This window comes from Phaseolus vulgaris, chromosome 10 (assembly GCF_000499845.2).
Source record: "Phaseolus vulgaris cultivar G19833 chromosome 10, P. vulgaris v2.0, whole genome shotgun sequence".
NCBI lineage: Eukaryota > Viridiplantae > Streptophyta > Magnoliopsida > Fabales > Fabaceae > Phaseolus > Phaseolus vulgaris.
Window position 1 is genome coordinate 36,499,033 of NC_023750.2, and position 21,762 is coordinate 36,520,794.

General features: G+C 28.6%; 1 protein-coding gene across 6 annotated transcripts; it reads left to right on the plus strand.

Annotated features, from left to right (window-relative positions):
- Positions 1–6,758: 6,758 nt before the first annotated feature.
- On the plus strand, positions 6,759–12,959 carry LOC137818825 (U-box domain-containing protein 33-like). Of its 6 annotated transcripts, none has more exons than XM_068622443.1 (10): positions 7,026–7,184; positions 7,543–7,880; positions 8,368–8,489; positions 8,739–8,860; positions 9,135–9,239; positions 9,448–9,889; positions 10,075–10,215; positions 10,507–11,034; positions 11,598–12,362; positions 12,536–12,959. In XM_068622443.1, exons 2-10 carry the CDS (start codon positions 7,613–7,615, stop codon positions 12,716–12,718), a joined length of 2,676 nt encoding a protein of 891 aa, XP_068478544.1. In that variant the 5' UTR covers positions 7,026–7,184; positions 7,543–7,612; the 3' UTR covers positions 12,719–12,959. The 6 variants fall into 6 exon arrangements, with proteins under 6 accessions (XP_068478542.1, XP_068478545.1, XP_068478544.1 ...); XM_068622447.1 differs by having other exon boundaries at positions 10,078–10,215; XM_068622446.1 differs by having other exon boundaries at positions 7,095–7,343; positions 10,078–10,215.
- Positions 12,960–21,762: the final 8,803 nt, after the last annotated feature.

Consider the following 21,762-nt stretch of genomic DNA (forward strand, 5'->3'; position numbering starts at 1 on the left):
TATTTTTTTTATTTCAGAATGTGAAATCCATAATTTTTTTAATTATAGATTTTAAAATTTAAAATTTGTGATTTTTTTATTATAGATTCTATAATCCAAAATAAATACATATGTATTGTAAAATGTATCATAATACAACAAAATTATATTCCAAAGTATACTATCAAGATTGTAAAATTCAAAGTAAAAATTTATATTTTAAATTATATAATCCAAAATATAAATTTATATTATAAATTATACAATTCAAAATATAAATTTATATTTCAAAATTATAGATTTTAAAGTGAATATTTTTAGGATTTTTAAAAATAAGAAGGTAGTGGGAGAAATCGTTTGGAAAAACTTCACAATTATATATCCTAATTTTAAATGAGAAAAAGAAAATATAAAAAAAATATAAATAATTAATATTCGTTAAGAATTTAAGATAAGGTGAAAGTTCATACTAAATACTACTGTACGTGGTGAATAACATTTGATCTCAAGTATGTTAAAATAATACTGTTTCAGATATGTAAGTTAAAGAATAAATAAATTTTGATGTATTAAAAAAAAAAAATATAAACTATTACTAACTTCAACTCTTAAATCATATAAAACAAATTCATTCTAAAACATAAATGATGTAGTGACATTTTCTGTTAGATGCTTGTGAGGAAGAAAATGATAGTGTGGCCTGCTACGTACCTTCCTCTCGTCATATTCCCTCGCATATTCTGTCACACCTTCTGGAACATAAGTTGCCATTCCATGTAAATAATTAAACTCTACCTATCAATCAATGCACATGGCAGTGTCTTTACTGTTTATTTTTATGCTTTACCTTTTATTTCCTTCATCTATAAAAAGTCATACTTTGTCGGTTATTACAGATGAAAAAAAAATTATTATATAAGAAAATTTGTAATTTAATAATAATATAATGATATTTTCAAAATAGACTAAGCATTTTAATGTAAGCATTATAAGGACCAAGTTTGCAATGAGTGATTCTAGATTAAATTATTTTCCTTCACTAATCTCGTGTTGGTGTGAGAAAATGTCCATTAATTAAAATAATAATTATAGTTATGCAAATAAAATTAGTATTAATCCGTGAGTTAAACAAAGTTCGGTGGCAAAAAAGAAAAATAAAGTTTTTTTTTGGGAAATTTACCTAAACCGTCATTTTATTCTCTAAAAATATACGACGTTGTGTTAAAATATGAAATAAATAATTTTATATCCAGTAATTTATTATTGTTTTATCTTGAAATATATATTATAACTCAAACTCGCAATTTAAAAAAATGAAGTAATGTGATTAATAGATTGTAATTTCACGGATATTTTTTTAACTTTAAATAAAATGATTATTTACTTTAAAAAAAAGATTATTCAACGACTTGTTCTCTGACTCACATCACATGTCCTTTTCATTTGCCTGTTCTGTCATTCTGTGTAGACTTTTATGACCATTTTTTAGCTAAGCATGCATCAAATTTAATAAGGGTGGGGCCTTCCGTTACAAGGGAAAATAAATTCTCCCATATTTTTCAGCAATAACCTATTTTTAGAAGAAAAAAATGGCAAAATTTTAACAAATGAGCTTGTGGCACCATTAGTTATTAGAATAAATATGCTGACTTGAGAATTCCATTTTTAGAAATTTTAATTCAGAGTATAAAATAATATTATTAGTTCAGAAAATTAATTAGAACTTGGTTTTTTTATATGTCAAATTTTTAAATGGGAGTAGTATTGTGGGATGTTGGAAACCCATTCAAAATTCAGTTTTTGAAAAAGTTAAATCCTCAACTATAAATAATATTATTGAATCTTGAAAATAGGATTTTTATAAAAATAAGATAATTTTTTACTTTTATTATTTATAAAATTAAAAAAATAACGTATTATGAATAAATTGTGTCAATCTAACACAATTTTAGTTTAAAATAATTAAACGAATACGACTTATTCAATTTTAAAAGATAATCTTATATTGATCACTAGGACAAAATACTAAATTAATTTCTGATAATCGAATTCTAATCAAAGAGTAAACAAATCTATCATAATAAAATGACACAAGTTTATTTTCATATTTTTGTTTAAAGGAATTTATTAAAAGATTAAAATATCCTTGTGAAAGTTGCATCATGTATTAATTTTCTTATAATAATGTTGGATCTTCTAAGATAGTAAAATGAAAAAAACTACCATTAAGCTTTTAGAAAATGTAAATATATTTTGTATGTCCTTGTTTTTAATCTATACGTATGTTGTACTAGTATGTGACATTTCATGTATACATATTTGTTTCTTTCAATTTTAAGTTAGCTAAAATGAGGATGTGATGTATCTGGTCCAAGTGGAGGAGAATGGATGACATTAATTAGGTTGTACACATTTGGCTACAAAAGACAAAGCATGCATTCAGATTCTTCCAATCACGGAGAAAAACATATAATTATGAAGGGAACATATGTGAAAAATAATTGTTTCGAAGAAGTTTATATTTAAGATTATTTTATCTTATAAAATAAGCACTTATATATATATATATAGATGTCAGGAAGAAAATATGAAAATATCTCCTTGATTGGTCATTTTAAACTTAAATTATTTCAATAAATTTATTTAATATAGTTTTATATATTTAGTAAACTATAATAAAAATTATTAGGTAACATTATTTGATTATAAATTTATACGAAAAATATAAAGAAAAAAATGATAAATTATAACTATAAGGGCAATAAAATCACTATTAATTTAGAAAGGTGTGAATCTTATTTTGGAAGATGATCAATGTAACTACTAAGTCCTCCAACTTTTTGGGTTCTTTGAATGAACGTATCGAGGGAACTTGGTACCTAACCTACAATACATAAGAAATTTTGATTGTATTTTCAACTCAAAATATTAAGACAACGTGTGATTTTTTTTTATATATTGTTCATCTCACTCATCTTGACTTAATGTGAGACTCTATATTTCATTTTAATTCCTCACACCAAGCTTTGAACCATGTCTTGAGGTATTATACATTTTTTGCTTTGACAAACAATTCAATTTTTGCAGTTTAATCTTCACGATGCATACTTGGGTATGAACTTGAATACTTTGCCAACATATGTTGGACATCGACATCATTTTGTATCTATAATGTGTCATATACAAGTTTTTGATTCATTACTCTAACTTTTTTATTATTATTTTTTTATATTTTTTTAGAGAATCAAAAAACGAAACTTTTATTAATCAAAACACCAGAACTCAATGGGAAATTACATGTTGAGGCAAAAAAAAAAGAATTACAAAAAAGAAAAAAAACTAAGAAAACCCTATGAAGCTTCCAATCTATTACTCTAACTTGACGTCAATATAAGTTTATTTTTGTAACATGTTTTTAGTCTTTATATTGTAATAGTTCATTGATATGTGGTGAAATAGTTAATTGAAAGAATAGTTATGTGGGTTTAACATTCTTCTAGGCTCTGTTTGTTTCAAGGGTTCCATCGTTGAAGAAGAAAGATATGAATGAATATTCATGGTTCGGGTTAAGGGATGCACAAGGAAGGAGAGAGAGTGAATCTGCATGAATAGTGATTTCTCCCCCTTTTCATATGCATAGATTGGAGGAAAAAGACACATAAGATGATAACGTTTTCTCCTTTTATCTTTATTTTTTGCTTGACCATTCATGCAATAATATATAATAATACATTTTATTTCTATTATTTTTCTATCACATTGTTTGATATTTCATACTTTGTTTTATATATTTTCTTCTTTATAAATAAATTTGTTGTACAATTCACTCTACATATAACATTTTTCATTAAAAAATATCCTTTAATATATCTACATGGTTATGTATCTACACACAATCTAATTCAATGAATAAAACAAACTTTCAAAATGTATAAATAAATATAAAATATAATGGTAAATTTGTATATGCTTAAATAATATTTTGATTTTTTACTATTCTTTTCGTGTTTCAACAATATTAAGTAACTATTTTTTTTAAAATAATTATTTAACTTAACTGTACCAAAATAATTTTTTTTAATTAACTCAAATCTACACAAAAATATCCTATATTTCATTATTTAAATATATTTATATACAAGATTAAATTTGTAAACTTATATTTTACATACTTTTAAAAAGTCTTTCACAATATTAACATCATTCACAAATTTCAATAATAACATCATTCACAAATTTCAATAATTTTTGTCATGTATTATCTTTAACATTCTTAATTCAAACAGATTCCCTTTCTTTCGTGTTAATTTAAGATGCTTAGTTGGATAAATCTCCCATATTATATTATTAATTAAATTTAATCAATTCCTAGAAGAGCTGGAAACCTCCCTCAAAATTTAACTCCCAGTAAATAAAATAATTCTAAATGAATTTTTTGACAAGTAAAATAGAGTTGGAATTTGGTGTTTCATTATCGTGTGGCAACATGCTTAGTAATAAGACAAAATTTGCATTGTTATTTTTTTGGCATTATTTGATACTGTACGGCAAAATTGTGACATGCAAAAATATGTCTCCCTAAGTCCTAGTTTTGACAGCCATGTCTGAGAGTTATTGATTCATAAATCAACATTTGGCCCAATCCCAATACAAAGTATTGGGGAAAAGTTTCTTTAACACTACACTGAAAAACATACATTTAGCAACTGTTTATAATAATATAATAATATAATAATATTTTGGATTAAAAAAAAAAAGAAAGTTATTAATTTATTAATATATCAAATGTTTGTTTTACTGTTCATATGTTAATATATCAAAATCTATGCAAAGCGTCTGACCAGTTCACAACTTCCACGTTTTTAACAACTTCGTAAAGTACAAAATCAAAGTCTTTGGATGACCACAAATTGCAGAAACCGCGTAACGAAGATTTTTTTTTACCAAAATAACCATGCCAAGTCGTGAATACTTTAAATTTTTATAAATAAATAAAAAATCGATTTTTCTTTCGTTGTCATTAATGATATTACACTTACTTGTTATACGTACACCTTCACATTAACAATGGCGTATATATAAAAACCTACTAAGATTTTTTTTCAAAAATATTTTTTTAGTTCTTAAAGTTCAATTAAATTTTCCTTTTGTCCTTCAAATTTAAAAGTAATTTTTTAGTCCCTACTATATAAATTTTACATTTTAAAATTAAAAATAATTTATAATTCCTCCCTACTATATAAATTTTTTAGTTCCAACAGTGTCTCCCTACACTTCCATACATTTACTTCCATGTTTTTTTTTTTAATTTTTATAATTCCAACAGTGTATTACTTAGTATAATTGAAAGTGTGGTGCATTCTTCTTTATTTTTAAGTGGTGATTGTTTGTGTTAATTAGTGGTTAAAACAATTTTTGTGATGTTTTTATTGGTGGTAGTTGTGTTATCGTTCCTTTTTTTTTTTTTTAATTTTTTCGAAGCCAGAAGATCCAGAATAAAAAACCTAGATGCAAAATGGATACAAAACTTTTTTTTTTATCTTTGCACTAAGGAACTTCGAATACAACAAATTTTTTCTCCAACCCTCTCACAGATGTTACTCAAATGATGCAACTGTTATCTCACACGCTACGGCTGAAGAAGAATTGAAGTGTTGTGGCTGAAAGAGAGGTATGGAGGTCTGCAACTGGAGTTATTTAAAAATATGACTTATAATTCATCTAGGAATATTTAAAATTTTAAAAAATTAAAACTATTTTTTCACAATTAATACAAAAATTAATACAAAGATGTAGGAGAAAGATATGAAGGTGGAGAAAAAAATTGTCTTTTTAATTTTCTTGAACGGGATGATTATGAAGGTAATGAATGAGTAGTGGAGTCAAATTAATTTCGAATCAAATGCCCCCATACAAGGTTGTTGAAAAGTTTCTACTAGAAAGAAGATTTGTAACTTTTTTGCCAAAACATTGAGCAATTATGTTAACACTAATTTTCACTAAAGATGAATTTTTGCTCAAATTTAGTGCACTCAATCTCCATCCCAAAATGTGGTTAAGATGTACAAAAATAGCTAATTTTGTCTCCTAAAGTTGAATCTAATTGAATTAATATAGTTATATATAACTATCGGTACATGATTAATGTCGCCAAATAAAATTAATTGTTAATAAACATTTTAGTAATCTTGTAATATTATTAACTACTTGTGAGACAAATTTAACCATGGTTAATTAGATATTTCAATAATCTCATGAGAATATATTAATGAGAATATATACAAGATTGAGAATATATTAATAATAATAAAAAAAGAGAATATATTAATAACATATTATTATCACCTTCATTTACATTTATCTACTTAAAAGATTTTAATTAACAAGCTAACATGGCCTTCGACGAATCATATCAACACTAAATCTAAGGAAAATAATCTCAGATTTTAACACACACAAAATATCATATTAGAAGACCCAAACAAAAATAACATGTATTTCATAAAGATAAAAATCTAATTCAGACTATATTTGTTATTCCAGAGAAATTGTTGTATTTATTGCATGAATAATGACACGTGGAAACGCCGACATGCAAATGTGTTTGCATATTCCGTTCATATTCACCGTTATCTTCATTTTCCTTTCTTCGTTCTATCTTGTCGTGTCAATGAAAACAAGGTTTGCATCACTTTCATGATTGTATATAAAGACAAGTTACACCTGTCTCGATGTTTGACAAATTTACGTTATAACAGATTACCTCCATCATTGCAGAAGATTTGGAAATTGGAGGTCCAAGTAGTGAGGCTAAACTCTTTCTTCGAAACTTCATGTGAAGTGGGCATTGGGAACAAAGAGAGAAGGAGAAAAATAAGGAGCATGACCATGACCTGAAGTGGTAGGGACATGGGGTTGTGCTTGTAATTTCCTAGGTTCCACTGTGTTACAATTTTATCAATATTTTTGTGTCTCTTCTGTTTGTACACTACCATGTTATGAGCTTAAGACAACCATTTTTTCCATTCCTACGAGACAACATAGAGAAGCACCTGCACATAAAAAAAAAGGTCATATCTTTTGTATTTAATCAGTTTCTGTCATCATGACTCTCCATCATCCTATGAACTTTGTTTTTATGATGATAAAGACATGTTGCGTGTCTTTGCAAATTTGATCCTAGATTGGTTCTTTGCTACTTCTAGGTGAGAAAAAGTGAATATTTGTTCATTTTTTGCTGAGTTGGAATTCCATTTCAGCTGGGAGAGATTTTGGTTATGAATGCTCTTGACATTTAGACCAGTTGAGAAGCGCTCTGGAGAGAATAAAGAAGATATTTTTATTGGTTCTAGACAGAGTTTTTGGTTAGTTTGAGAGATTTCATTTATTGATTTACTATTTTTTTTGGTTTGGGTTAATTGGGTTCATCAAGTTTTCTTGATATAATGTTTCTGTCTAGATTGGGATGGGATGTGTAATATGGAGAGAAAATTCCCAGTGGTTGAATTCTTTTATATATTGTTCCTTTGTCTAGAAAGTTGAATTGGCACTTTTGAGTTTCAGTTCAACGTGATTCTCTTCAGAAGTGAAAGAAAGAGTTTTTTAACGGTTCAACCATCCTTCATCTATTAGCATGGCAGTGATGAGTTCTATGCCTGCAACTCCACCACAGGTCAATCCTAAGAACAAGCTTCGTGATATTGGGGTTCCTGGAATCACAGCTAGTAGGAGAGAAATTGTAAGTGAGCCTAGTCCAAGTATGGTTAATGATACAGTCTATGTTGCTGTGGCAAAAGATGTGAAAGACAGCAAATTAAATCTCATATGGGCAATACAAAATTCTGGAGGAAGGAGAATTTGCATCCTTCATGTTCACGTGCCAGCACCTATGATCCCTTTGAGTAAGTTTGTAACACGCATGTGCACTTGCAATTGTTTGTGGGTTTTTGATAACTTAAACCTTTTTTCCCTTTCTAATGTTTTACACAGGTTGAACCTGTCTAATCTTGGATGAACATCCTTGTAGACATAATCAATCAAAAGCTAAAGATAATTTTATCATAACTTGAGTACAAAAATCTAAGTCTTTTGATTGATTGTGCCTATGAACATTGTTATTCTCATACAATAATTACTCGTTTGGTGTGAGTATATATTGTGTTGTTGACCATTTTTTAAAATTACCAGGAGATTTGAGCTAAAACTCAAAATGGCCCAGAAGACAATGAGTCCTTCCTTCTTTAGAAACTCTACTTATAATCACTAGTTTTTGTTTAAATTTTAGTGTATAAAGAATATTTAAGAAACCACGCTGTGGCTTATGATTATCGTTTCCTGCAATATAGTTCAAGACTGGATTTAACTTGGTTTATTTGGTTATTTTTATAGTGGGTGCAAAATTTCCTGCAAGTGCGCTGAGAGAGCAGGAAGTTCAAGATTATCATGAGAGGGAAAGGCAAAACATTCAGAAGACTATGGATGCCTATCTTTATATCTGTCAAAAAATGGGGGTAATTTTTTCTAGTAAACCTTGTTTTCAAAACTCTTTTTTCTAATAATTATTCTTTTTCGAGTACTAATATATTGACAAGCACCATATCATAACTGAAGAGAGAAATTTTATTTTGCCAAAATAAAACAATTCTAAAATTGCTTTGTGACACATCTTGTAAACTGATGTCTTTCACCTGAAGTTGCTACTTCAGTAACATTTTTTCTTTCTGAAATTGTTAAAGTAACATTTTTATTTTCTGATATAGGTGCGGGCAGGGAAACTACACATTGAAATGGATAGTGTAGAAAAAGGGATTGTAGAACTCATCCACCAGTATGGCATACAGAGGCTTGTAATGGGAGCAGCATCTGATAAGTACCATTCTAGGTAAGTAGCCAGCTAAAATCCCCCAGGAAGCTAATACACATTATTCTAACCAAATTATCTGTTTGAAATTTGGAGCATTTTATTAACCATGTTATACTGTCACACTTTTGAACTACTATTTCTCAACATTCTTAGTTATGGAGCTTAGTCTTCACCTCTGCCTGTTTGATTTTATTCCCCTCTCGAAGGCTTTGCTTCATAGAAAATTTTACGGCCCTTCTGAAATTTATATTCTTATTGTTTTTAACGAGCTTCCACTTGCATGATATTGCAGGAGAATGATATCCCTCAAATCTAAGAAAGCTATATATGTATGTGAACAAGCTCCAGCTTCATGTCATATACAGTTTATCTGCAACGGGTACCTCATACACACAAGGTATGTTGTGTTACGAATACTCGAACATGGTGAGTACTGAATTCCAAGGAATAGTGTCACAAGGAGATACTAGAGAAAGCTTCATAGGAATTTAATAGTTTCAGAAAGCTTGTGTTTTGATTGTTGTTTGAACTTTGATTTTCTGTACTATCCCAATAGTTTTTATGATATTATACTTGGTACTGATACAAGTGCTGTATGAACTCAGGGATTGCAGATTGGATAGAGGGAATGTAGAGGTCGTATCTCCTTCTGTGCAGCGAATAGCAAACTCTGAAGTTGGGCATTCACCTAACATGGGGTCGCCATCCACAGTGCAAGCGCAAAATCGTTGGAGAAAACTAAGTAATCCCGGAAAAGAGTTATTTCGTAGAGTTAGGACTATCAGTGATGGAGATGGGAGGAGCATTGGATCTGTTTCTTCTTTAGAAGGGTTCTTAACTCCTCAGAGAAAGTTCGGTAAAGAAGCAAGTTGTGATGAGGTAGGTGGGCAGTCACGGCGGAGTCCTTCAGTATTCTCAATGTGCTGTGAGAGTTGTTCGGTTGATCCATATTTTATTAACAATGGCAGTGAGAATGTAGAATTGTCATTGAATGACTTTTCTATGAATAACAAGGATCTTCATCATTCACCATCTCCAAGTGTACTGGTATGCACACTTTTTCCTCTTTCAGAATTTCTATATCTGCTGTGGGGCATGTCATGTTTCTTTTCTTTTTGACTTTTTTGTGATGGATGAAGAGCCATTCCTGCTTCCTAAATTTTCATTGATGGATGGTTATACTGTTGACCTGAGCTTTATGATAATGTTTTAAAGTTGTGATTGAAAACTAGCAGGATGGAGGAATGGATGATGCTCTCTATGCTCAACTTGAACAGGCAATGGCTGAGGTTGCGAATGCTAAGCATGATGCATATCAAGAAACTTTTAAGCGTGTGAAAGCAGAAAGAGATTCCATTGATGCTATACGCAACGTAATTTTCTTATGTTGAGTTCTTATTATTTTTCAATGTGTACAAGATGATCATGTTTGTAAGTCATCACACTCACTAAGTTAATTCTAGGTGTTTGTATCCAGTTTTTTTGTTTTTCAAATTATTCTAAGTGGTAAAGATTTTATCAGATCTAAAGAATAAGATTGTATCAGCTAACCTTAAACAAACCTTAACTGATTCTAGGATCATTTGAATGGACAAACATCTTTTTAAGGTTGTCCTTTTATGTTCTGAATTTGCTATAATCTTTCTGAACCTCCCAATTGACAGGCTAAAGCCATTGAAAATTTGTATCAAGAAGAACTAAAACTAAGAAAAGAACAAGAGGAAGAAGTACAGAAAGCAAATGAAGAACTTGAGGATATGAAGAGGCAGATAAACAAAGTTAATGAGGAACTCCAAGTCGCCTTAGATCAGAAAATATCTCTAGAGAATCGAATTGCATCAACTGAACTTATTATAAAGGAGTTGGAGAAGAGGAATATATCTGCTGCTGAGCTGTCTCAAAAGTACAAGAATGAAGTAGATGATTTGCAAATGCAGCGTGATAATGCATTGGGAGAGGCCGAGGAGTTAAGGAGAACACAAGGGGAAGCCTCAAGCACGCACGGGCTTCAACCCTTCTCAGAATTCTCCTTTTCAGAGATTAAAGAAGCAACAAGAAACTTCAATCCATCCCTCAAGATTGGACAAGGAGGATATGGAAGTATATTTAGAGGTATCTTACGTCACACTGAGGTGGCTATAAAAATGTTGAGTCCTGATAGCACCCAAGGTCCAGTGGAGTTTCAGCAAGAGGTAGGATGGTTTCGTTTCAGTTTTACTTTATATTTTGTACATCATCCTATTTTGGTCAGCAACAATCTTTTTGTGTGGTTGAATTTGTAATATAAAATATCTTAAAAGTTGGCTTTAAGGTGAAAGTTGTTAACTGTTTATATGAGTAGCATATTAGTAATTGGATTTTGAACCTAACTCCATCGACTTATATGGTGAGGTGAGGTTTGTATTTACTGAAATGTTTTTATCTTTAGTCGATCTTGTCGATCTTCTGAACTTCAAGTTTAACTCAACTTTAAAACAAATCACGTTTGTATATATTTATATATAAAATGTTTTTATTTTCTATTATATGTACTTATCTCTAGTTAGTTGATGTAGATCTCCATCCTAGTTTAAAAAAAAAATGAATTTGAGGAGTTTTGTAGTGAAACAAATATTGTTGAGTTGCCTTATATAACATTTTGAACAAAATCTTATTGTGTCTTTCTATCACATAATTTATTACATCTCATATTTCTCCCAATTATTCAAATTGTTCTACAAATAATACTTCTCTGATATGGTTATGTTTGTATCAGGTAGAAGTATTGAGCAACTTAAGGCACCCCAACCTTGTGACACTTATAGGGTCCTGCCCAGAATCCTGGACTCTTGTCTATGAGTATTTACCCAATGGAAGCCTTGAAGATCGTCTAAACTGCAAGGATAACACACCTCCATTATCATGGCAAACTAGAATTCGCGTTGCTGCAGAACTCTGCTCGGCTGTCATCTTTCTTCACTCAAGTAAACCTCACAGCATAGCACATGGTGATTTAAAACCAGGCAACATTCTCCTTGATGCAAACTTTGTAAGCAAGCTCGGAGACTTTGGAATCTGTCGTATATTATCTTGTCAAGAGGGTTCAAGTAGCAGCACTACACAGTTTTGGAGAACTGTTCCAAAGGGAACTTTTGTGTATGTGGATCCTGAATTCCTTACTTCTGGTGAACTCACACCAAAGTCAGATGTTTATTCATTTGGAATCATTCTATTGAGATTGATCACTGGGAAACCTGCTTTGGGAATAGCAAAGGAAGTGCAATATGCATTAGATAGTAGAAAGTTGAAATCCATCTTGGATCCATTGGCTGGAGATTGGCCATTTATGCTAGCTGAAGAGTTGGTTCGCTTGGCTTTGAGGTGTTGTGAGATGAATAGAAGAAACAGACCATATTTTTATCCAGATGTTTGGAGAATACTGGAACCAATGAGGGCTTCTTGTGGAGGCAGCAACACCTTTCAACTGGGTTCTCACGGAAAATGCCAACCTCCTCCATATTTCATTTGTCCAATCTCTCTGGTAGGAAACTCATTCTATCCCCAGATATATGATCTTTTCTAATTATGAAGTCTTCAAACAATGTTATGCATCCCAATGGTCAAATTTCATGGAAAATTTAATCAAAAATTTTGTTTTCTTTTAGAGACTATTCACGAGACACATTAAAAGTCCAATCCTTGGATATTTTGCAGGAAGTCATGCAAGATCCACACGTGGCTGCAGATGGTTTTACTTATGAAGCTGAGGTTATACGTGAATGGCTGAAAAATGGTCGACACGTTTCACCAAGGACAAACTCTAAGTTTGCACATCACCACCTCATTCCCAACCACTCTCTTCGCCATGCAATTCAGGACTGGCTTCAAACTCACTGATATATCTGCAAACTTCTCAGTTTTCTCTTTGCTTCTTCATAGTTGTTGTTCTCACTCTCACGTTTGTTTTTATTACATATCTTTTAAGCATGTAAACAACATTTTTATACCCTGCATGTTGTATAGGTTGGTGCTCTGTGTACATCTTGATTTCTTGTAAATAGGTTGCGTATGTATATATGGTTAAATACTATCTTATGTGGTTATCTTTGGCAATGAGAAAAGCTATTTGTTAATCTTAGCCATTCGAATGAACCGTCCCAACAGCATTTAAGGAACATTCAAAGTTTATATTTAACATAAAATACATGGTCTAAACTCAAATAGAGTAACATTATATTAACTTAACTAGTAACTAAAATAAGATACGAGGAAAGGAAAAAAATATCTGACAACAAACTAGAAACTATATTATAAGTTCAAGAAGAGAATGATAATAATATATCCTCTCTTGAAAATAGAATAACATATACCCAATGAGAAAAGCTTTAAAAGAATATACTATCTTTTATATATTTCAAAATTTTCCACTTAATTTGAGACTTACTCGCAGTTCTCCTGTTTGAAGATTATGATTGAGTAAATCATATATTTTTTTTTATTGAACTTTTTACCTGTTCATATTATGATAAACAAGAACAACTAAACACTAATCAATCCATACCATTCATTCCCCGAGTCCCTTTTTTCTTTTTGAAATCAGTTGTCTTCTATGCCAGGTTCACCAGACATATCCTCCATCACGATTTAGAGGAGTCTCTGCTCCTTGTGAGAACACCCACCATATCTCAATTATTCAACACACATTTCATTTCTCACGCTAATCTTCCTTTCATAAACATTTTATGTACAGTAAAACAGAAACTAAATTTTAAAACATCAAATAAACAATAACATAAACACCATGTCAATGTTTCATAAATACATTGAGAACCCAAACAACTCCACTAATCCTATCAGTGCAATCCAAACGTAAAGGAACAGGTATAGGGTGGAGGTGGAGCACAAAATGCTTGACAAAAATGGACAAAAATCTATTATGCAAGTCACTCACAAGAAGGAGGGATGAAATTAAACATAGACTGTTTAAGGTAAGGAACCAGACATAATCATTCCGGCTAAAACAGATTGACCTACTCTAGTACCACCTCGTCGTGGATGGACACACTGGTGGATCGACTATAACAGTAGAAACCATGCCAGATTACCTCTTTCAAGGAGCCATTTATCATTCGCTGTCATCCAACCTATAATTATGTCTTTTGATTCTTTCCACCATTTCTTCTCGATTACATTTTGCTCCACTGAAACAGTGACTTTTCCTCGGTCGTGAAGTCTTCCTCCGCTGGTAATATCTCCTCGGTTATAGCTGGTTCCATTGTTGGTGTGGATGAAGATTTGCCGAGAGAAGAAAGGAAGAAGGGTTATATGCTTTTAACATAAGTTTATATAAAATTTCAGCGCACATTCTGTTCCCGCACATTCTGTCATGTCTCCAACTTCGAAAACTTCGAAAACCGATACGATTCTAACACAAATATGGCAAAGTTGAAGCATAAACCTGCAGAGCATAAGAAGAAAGGGTGGAGGAAAGTGGATGGTTTACACAAATGTGTAAAGCTTTTGCACAGAAATCAGATTCTTTTTGAGAATAAAAGGGTGACTAAGTGGGTAAACTTCAGAAGGCTATACAAAAAGGTATAAAGTCAACTCTGTAGTTGTTAATGTCAACTCCAGAAGGATTCTGATTCTGACAAATTAAATGAGTGATACTTATTAACCCTCTCACATGAAAGATGTTAATTAGGTCAAACTCTTTCAAAGGAGGTGACTAGAATTCGAACTACTTTCACATCATATCTCAAAATCCTAAATTCACTTTATTTGTTTTATTGAATTCTCTCATCGAGTCATTGCTATAATTACATTTTTTTATATTTTAAAAAGAACAAACGAAATCTACTAGTTGAAATGTTAGTATTTTGTTTTGATTAAAATAGATAAGAAATAAATAGAGAAAGTAAATTTAGTAAAAATGTATTGTTATATCACTATAAATAAAAAGAAAAAAAAAGAGAAAATTATATTTACTTGTTTAAATAAGTGAAAAATATATAAAAATATATGCTTTTAATTGAATGTTACTTTTTAATCAACTAAATTATTCTTAATCTTAATATGAATTATTTATTATTTTTAGTTAAGAGTAAAATAATGAAGCATACATTACTACGGCCCATTGTATAAATGAAACCTTATATCTATTAAACATGCATTGGTATGATTCATATTAGAGTACTTTTTTATTTTATTTTTTTAAGTTTATTTGGTTGTATTGAACCAAAAAAATATATAGGATTTATTTTTGTTTGTCTAAATATGAATTTTCATCAAGTCTTTGATATGTATGAAGTAATTAACTCAAAATTTTGAAAAGTTTAGTGATTATGGGATATAAGTATATTTTAAAAATAAAATAAGATAATTACATTCTATAAAGGTGTTTGTATAAAAACTTTCATTTGAATCGTTGAAGTTAGAATGTAATTTGGTACCTCATTTCAGTTATGGTAGATGTAATTAAGTGAAAACATCATTTGAGTCACTTTATTGAGTGTTTTGTCTCATGCTATCGCTTAGTAGAATTATTTTTATTTAAACGAAAATATCATCTGATGTCTTTATCTAAGTTATCTTTTATTGGTTTGTTGGATGTGTTTATTGTATATACCAATGTTTATATAAGACTGTTTTATCATGAGCTTGAATGATTATTACTTTCAATGTATGGGATGTGTGTGGATATATATATATATATATATATATATATATATATATATATATATATATATATATATATATATACACAAGAAAATCATTAAATAGAAATCAATTTTAAAGACAAAAATAATTAATTTCTATGTTGACTAAATTAGATATTATTTTAGAGACTAAAAATATTATTACTATCTAAAGTAGTTTCTATTATTAATAAAATTTATAAATTAGTTTCTAAATTGGTATATACTTAGCTACCCAAGTTTTAGCTATCAACTTTAGAATCTAAAGTCATTAGTAGCTAATTAGATACCAATTTAGAAACTATTTTATAAATTTTATTAATAATAGAAACTACATTATATACTAATAATTTTTTTTAGTATCTAAAATAATATCTAATCTATTCAATATAGTAACTAATTATTTTTGTCTCTAAAAATTGTTTTTATTTAATGATTTTCTTGTAGTGAGATATGTATGCATGAAATTGTGTACTTATGTATGAGGTGTGATTTTAAGGTCACAAATATGGGATGATATGTTAAACATGGTTGGTTGTTCTTATGTATTAAACAAATATCTATATTGTAATAGAGATTCTCTAACTTCATTGATGGTCTAAGTCACAGATTAAGACATCTAGTAGTGAGAAGTTGAATGAGGAGTTTATTGTATCAAATCAAATGTTGGAGTCTGATGGAGTGAACAAGAACACATGTTGATGTTTGAGTAATAATATACTTTAAACCCACATTGATCCATGTAGTCGAGATTGCATACCTCATATGCTAAAATGGGTTAGGTGTTAAATTTATTGTAAAGAATGCTTAATATGAGTCATTTGAAAGGTGTTTATAGATATTCTTTTATTAATATCATAGTCATATGGATCTCTATGTAATCTGTATGTATATGTTTTTGTGTATGATGAAAAGAACGGAAGGATTGTGTCTGATTATGTGGCCTAGTGTTAAATTGCATAAACTTAAAATTTATGTATTTCTTATAGTTCATTTTAGGAATTTACTCTTCTATTCATTATTGTCTATGTATAACCTATATTAAGATTTTTTTTTATCAGCGAATAATAAATAGAATAAAATGAGACATTTCAGGGGTGTCTCTACCCTTATACAAAAAGACTCATACCAACCTTCACGATACCCAACCATCTGAGGTTCCAACAGACTCTACAAAACAACAGTCAGAATAACATAGACATGTCTAGATAGATATAGGCATGATCATATCATAATACAAATACATCATCCCTCCAAAGAAATTAAGTTCTCACAAAAGAAGACAGAAGAAAAATACCATAAGATACACCCTTCTCTATCAACTAAAAAAAATCTTTGCTAGCAAGCTGAAATAAGCCAATCACCCGAGATTCAGAAAAATTAATACGGAGCTAAGAGAAACTACGAAAACTAAAATATTGAGCTTATAAGTGGACTCAAGTGTAAACCCTAAACTACATATAAAGGGGTGATATGGAAGGACGTAAGAAAGTTGAAGCATTGTTCTCATCTTTCATATTACAATTTTATATTAATATATTTTGTAAAGATAAACTGTGATTGTTGAGTTGAAAATTGTAGATCATATAATATTTTAACTATAAATTTAATAATATTTAAGAGGAGGATGGAAGCATTAATATATTTAGCCACCTTCTTTTAAAATATTGACGAAGATGCAGAGGATGAAAATGTAAAGATAAAAAAAAACCATTAGACACCATAGATCGGATATGCGGCTTCTTTAACAATATCTAATATCTTCGCAACTGTAAAAAAAAATTCTAGTAACTTTTTTATTTAGTTAAAGTTAATGTTTCTACAAAATATACAATTACACTTATATCTATTAAACGGAATTTTATGCTTTTCTTAATGGATAACAATCATATTTTAAAATTTAGTTTTATTTTTATTTTTATTTTTATTTTTATTTTTAATATACTGAATATTCAGAAATTTATGTTATATATGCTATGTTAAGGTATAAATAAAAATTAAGATGAAAATATTTTAATAGTCTAAATCAATAGTATTTTTTAATAGCCAATTGAAAAATATTTACCCTCTTTCTTAATTTTAATATATTATCAAATATTTCAAACAATTTATTAGACATTAAAATTGAAATGAATGTTTTAATATTTTTATTGAAAATTGTAAACATAAAACAATGATTTTTCTTTCCTTATCAATTACTACATATCAGAAATTAACTTTTTTCAAATCATACAAAAATATATTTAAAAATCATAAAAATATATTTAAAAATCATAAAAATATGTACTTAGACACAAAATATATTAAAAAAATCATAAAGATATGTATTTATAGAGTGAATCATGATACATTGAAGATCCATTTTTTTACATCCACTTTAAACTTCCAATACATTATTTTAATCATTTTTTATATTATTTAATTACAAAAATTATTTTTTATTATATTATTTTTTGTTAAAATTATCATACCAGGAGGAGGAGTTGTATGCCACTCCCTCACCGTTCATTGGAAAAAAATATTTTTAACTTAAAAATACTTACCATTCATTATTTTAATTCTAAAACATTATAAAAGAAATATTAAAAATCTAAGAAATGTGTTATTTTAATTTTAATTTTAAACATTTTGGAAATTATGTCATAATTTTGTTTTTATTTCATAGTTTAAGCAAATATGAAGGGAAGAATTTGTGGGCAGCAAAGATATGCCCTTTCTTTAGTTAAAATTGTGACACTTGGCCACCCTCCACTGCTACAATTTTAACATGGCAATATATTATACACATGTTTATATATTCTTCAATCTGTCCAAATTAATTTTGTTTAATTTTGTTACTATCATTTAAGTTATTTTCCCCTTATTTCATTCTTAAATTTATAGTTTTCATACAATTTATAATCAATATTCCATTATTGAAAACACAAGAACATACATAATCCTAAATCATCAAAATACTTAAAATAGTGAAGCACTTGGTAAAATTTGAAAAGACAATCTCATTAATCAGTTAAAAACTAAACTACATGAATAGCTTAAAATGAATGGAAAAATATTAAATAAGAGTATTAATACAGCATGGAATGTGTTAAAAAGAAACAATGTCAAAAGTGTGATCAATTTGCAATTGCCAACAAAGTTAATGACCAAAGCATTTACATAGAAAAATGAACAAGCCTTTGCTTCAAAACATCCCCCACAAAAGTTTATAAGAAAGGGTTGTTTTTTTACATTAATTGTGTTTTTTTTATATAATAAAGATAAAAATGGTAAATTTTAAATAAGTCCTATAAAATATGTTTAAATCAAAATTTACAAATCAGTTGCGTAAACCTTAAAGAACCTCTAAGTATACAGAACAATATACAACATAAAGAATAATAATAAAAACAAACAAATGATCAAACATCTGATTCAAGTTTCCAAATCAATACGAAATCAATTCATGATATATTTATCGTCAACAACTTTATAGATAGACAAAAAGAGAGTATATGCACGCAAGAGTTTGGAATGGTAAAAAAGAATTGGAAATATTATTTCTTTAGTGACAAGGAGTGTTACACAATCATGACCAAATACTTAGAAAACTACCCTCACTAATAAGATAAATCTTATCAAAACAATACCCTAATGGTCCTAAATATATTTATTGAACATGAACACTTATGCATTGATGCAGTGTGTCATAGTTCTAGTTTTATGGATTGTTCATACTTTCTGGAGCAATATGTACGAAGGAAGAAATACATGAAGCAGGGAAGAATGATCAGAAAAAAAAAACAGAGATGGAACCGTAAATAATATTGTCAGATATAAGAAAATGATGATCTTCCTCAAGACATCACTATCCTGAAGAAGTCTACGGTGGTGCCCATCAACTAGGTCAGTGACTGCCAAAACTACTGTTGAGAACAAAAAAAGAATGCACATACTCTTCGTGAGTGACTTTGTCCACATCATTTTGTATGAAGAAGATTTTGTCAGAAAAGTTAACTCTGAAGACCTTAGAAAAATGTTAATTAAAGAGTTAGTTGTGATGAAAAATAGTTGCATATTCAGTTGATTTATATATTAGTTTCAAAGAAGAGATGTGAAGAGGAAATCAATGTAATGCATGCATGCAATTTAATTATCATTATGAGAGAAAAAATTAGTATAGTTACATCCTTGATTTTGAGGCAAATTACAAGATAATCATTTTAAATGAGAAATGATTCAACACCTTTATTTAGTATATTTAGTTTATTTACTATAATATTACATTTTTAAAATATTTTTATTTGTAATTAGTAAACAAATAAATATGTTAAATATTTAGTATTGGAGAAAGAACCTTTCAACCGACACTAAAAAGGTGGAAGAAAATACTAAATTTAGTATTGGAGTGTGAAACTGACGCACATAGCAAAGTCCTAACCCACACTAAGCGGATATCAAATATTATAATATTTTTTATGCATGGGCTTTAGCGAGTGCTTCAACCATGCAAATAAAAAAAAACTTAGTATGGACGACGCAAGAATAATTATCCTATATTTAAGGTAAAAAAAATAATGTGTGGGTTTGGCCGACACAAACTAAAACTGAAAAAGTTAATTATAATGGACTTGACCCATCATAAGCCGACGCTTAAGTTTCAAATCTAAAATGTTTTCTCAAATTATCATAAAAAAAATGTCTTGATTTGTTCAAAATTTTCCTTATAGATCTAAAGTTTGATGGGTAATACAAAGATCAAAAGTCAAAGGACTTTATTGAAGACATTTTCTGCTATTTATGGGTGAAAATCAATGACATTAAAAATTTTGTTTGTTGGCAAGTATAAAAGGGAGAAACGTTCAAAGGAATGACTCCTTTTTGCAAGAATGAAAATGGATAACGTTACAACATTTTTGCATGATGGTGGTGAGTAGAACAACACTGATTAATTACTCTTGAACATGATAATATTATGAAAAATTTGTGTGAATACATACATCATAAGATGTACAAAACATGATGGAACCATATAAAGTAGTATTTACAAAATTTAAGAAAATATTGCACAATTGTATTGTGATGAATGAAGGGTACCTAGGTATTGGGCAATGGTTGAAAATTTACCACAATGGTGTACTTTTACACTATTTTTACAAGAATGAACAAGTTTGAAAAATATTACAAAAGTTGGTAAGTCATGATCTAAAGACACTACTTTACTCTTTTTATAGTCATCATCCATTGATCCATTTCAAATTACAACTTACATCGAAGTCATTAGAAGGCCTCACAATTCTAGTTCAAAAATAATTCTGTAAAAGTCATACTTACACAACTTTAATTTATACTTGCACAACTTTAATTAAACATCATCTACAACAAAAAAATCCGTAGAAAAAAAAATATAATATATTTTGTAATTATTTACAACAAAAATCTATAAATAAAACTATATATATAAAAAATATTTACTGAAGAGAGTCAAACTTCAGATCACAAATACACATAAAATCTTTGACCAGATGACAATTATTTTATTTTATTATAATTAGTAATAATAATTATTATTAACAATAATATTTATAATAATATTAATGATATTAATATTATTATTATTATTATTAATAATGTTCATCTAATTATGATAAACTTAACGGCATCAGCATAGTAAAAGAAAATATTTATTTTAAAAACAAATTACATTTTCAAAATAATTAATTATAAATATATAAAGTTTAAGACAATTGATTCCTGTACAAATAATTATATAAATATTGATGAAAGAGATATACAAAACTAATTATAATATTTAAAGTACACCATTCTAAATTTTTAATATTTATAATATAGTTATCAATATATAAATATTAGATAGTTCTATAAATATTAATAATTTATAGTTATTAAAAATCTGTATATATAATACAATTGCTTCATGTACAAATAATATATACACACGTATGAATTTATTTGCTAGAGAACAAAGTTACTAAAACAAATAGTCTAAAAGTGTTGTAAACAAAGAAGTTCTCAGAGTTTTATCGAAGTTAAATTCTTTCTTCAAAATTTTGTGGAGGAGTTTGAATCATATGATGCAGTGATTGTATTAATTATGTTTGAATTAGAGAAAAAAAAATCTCCATCTTTTCTTGTCATAATGATTTTTTTATTAGTAAAAAAAATATGAACCACTTTAAGTGTGATATAACCTTTTTACAAAATAACTTTTTTCAAAAGAGAGACAGCATAACTCACCAAAAT

Bases quoted from the DNA above. Each gene is read 5' to 3' on its own strand.
- LOC137818825 (XM_068622441.1), top strand. From the start codon at position 7,613: ATGGCAGTGATGAGTTCTATGCCTGCAACTCCACCACAGGTCAATCCT. The intron at 8,490-8,738 runs GTAATTTTTTCT...TTTCTGATATAG, and splicing joins ATATCTGTCAAAAAATGGGG to GTGCGGGCAGGGAAACTACA. The intron at 8,861-9,134 runs GTAAGTAGCCAG...ATGATATTGCAG, and splicing joins TCTGATAAGTACCATTCTAG to GAGAATGATATCCCTCAAAT.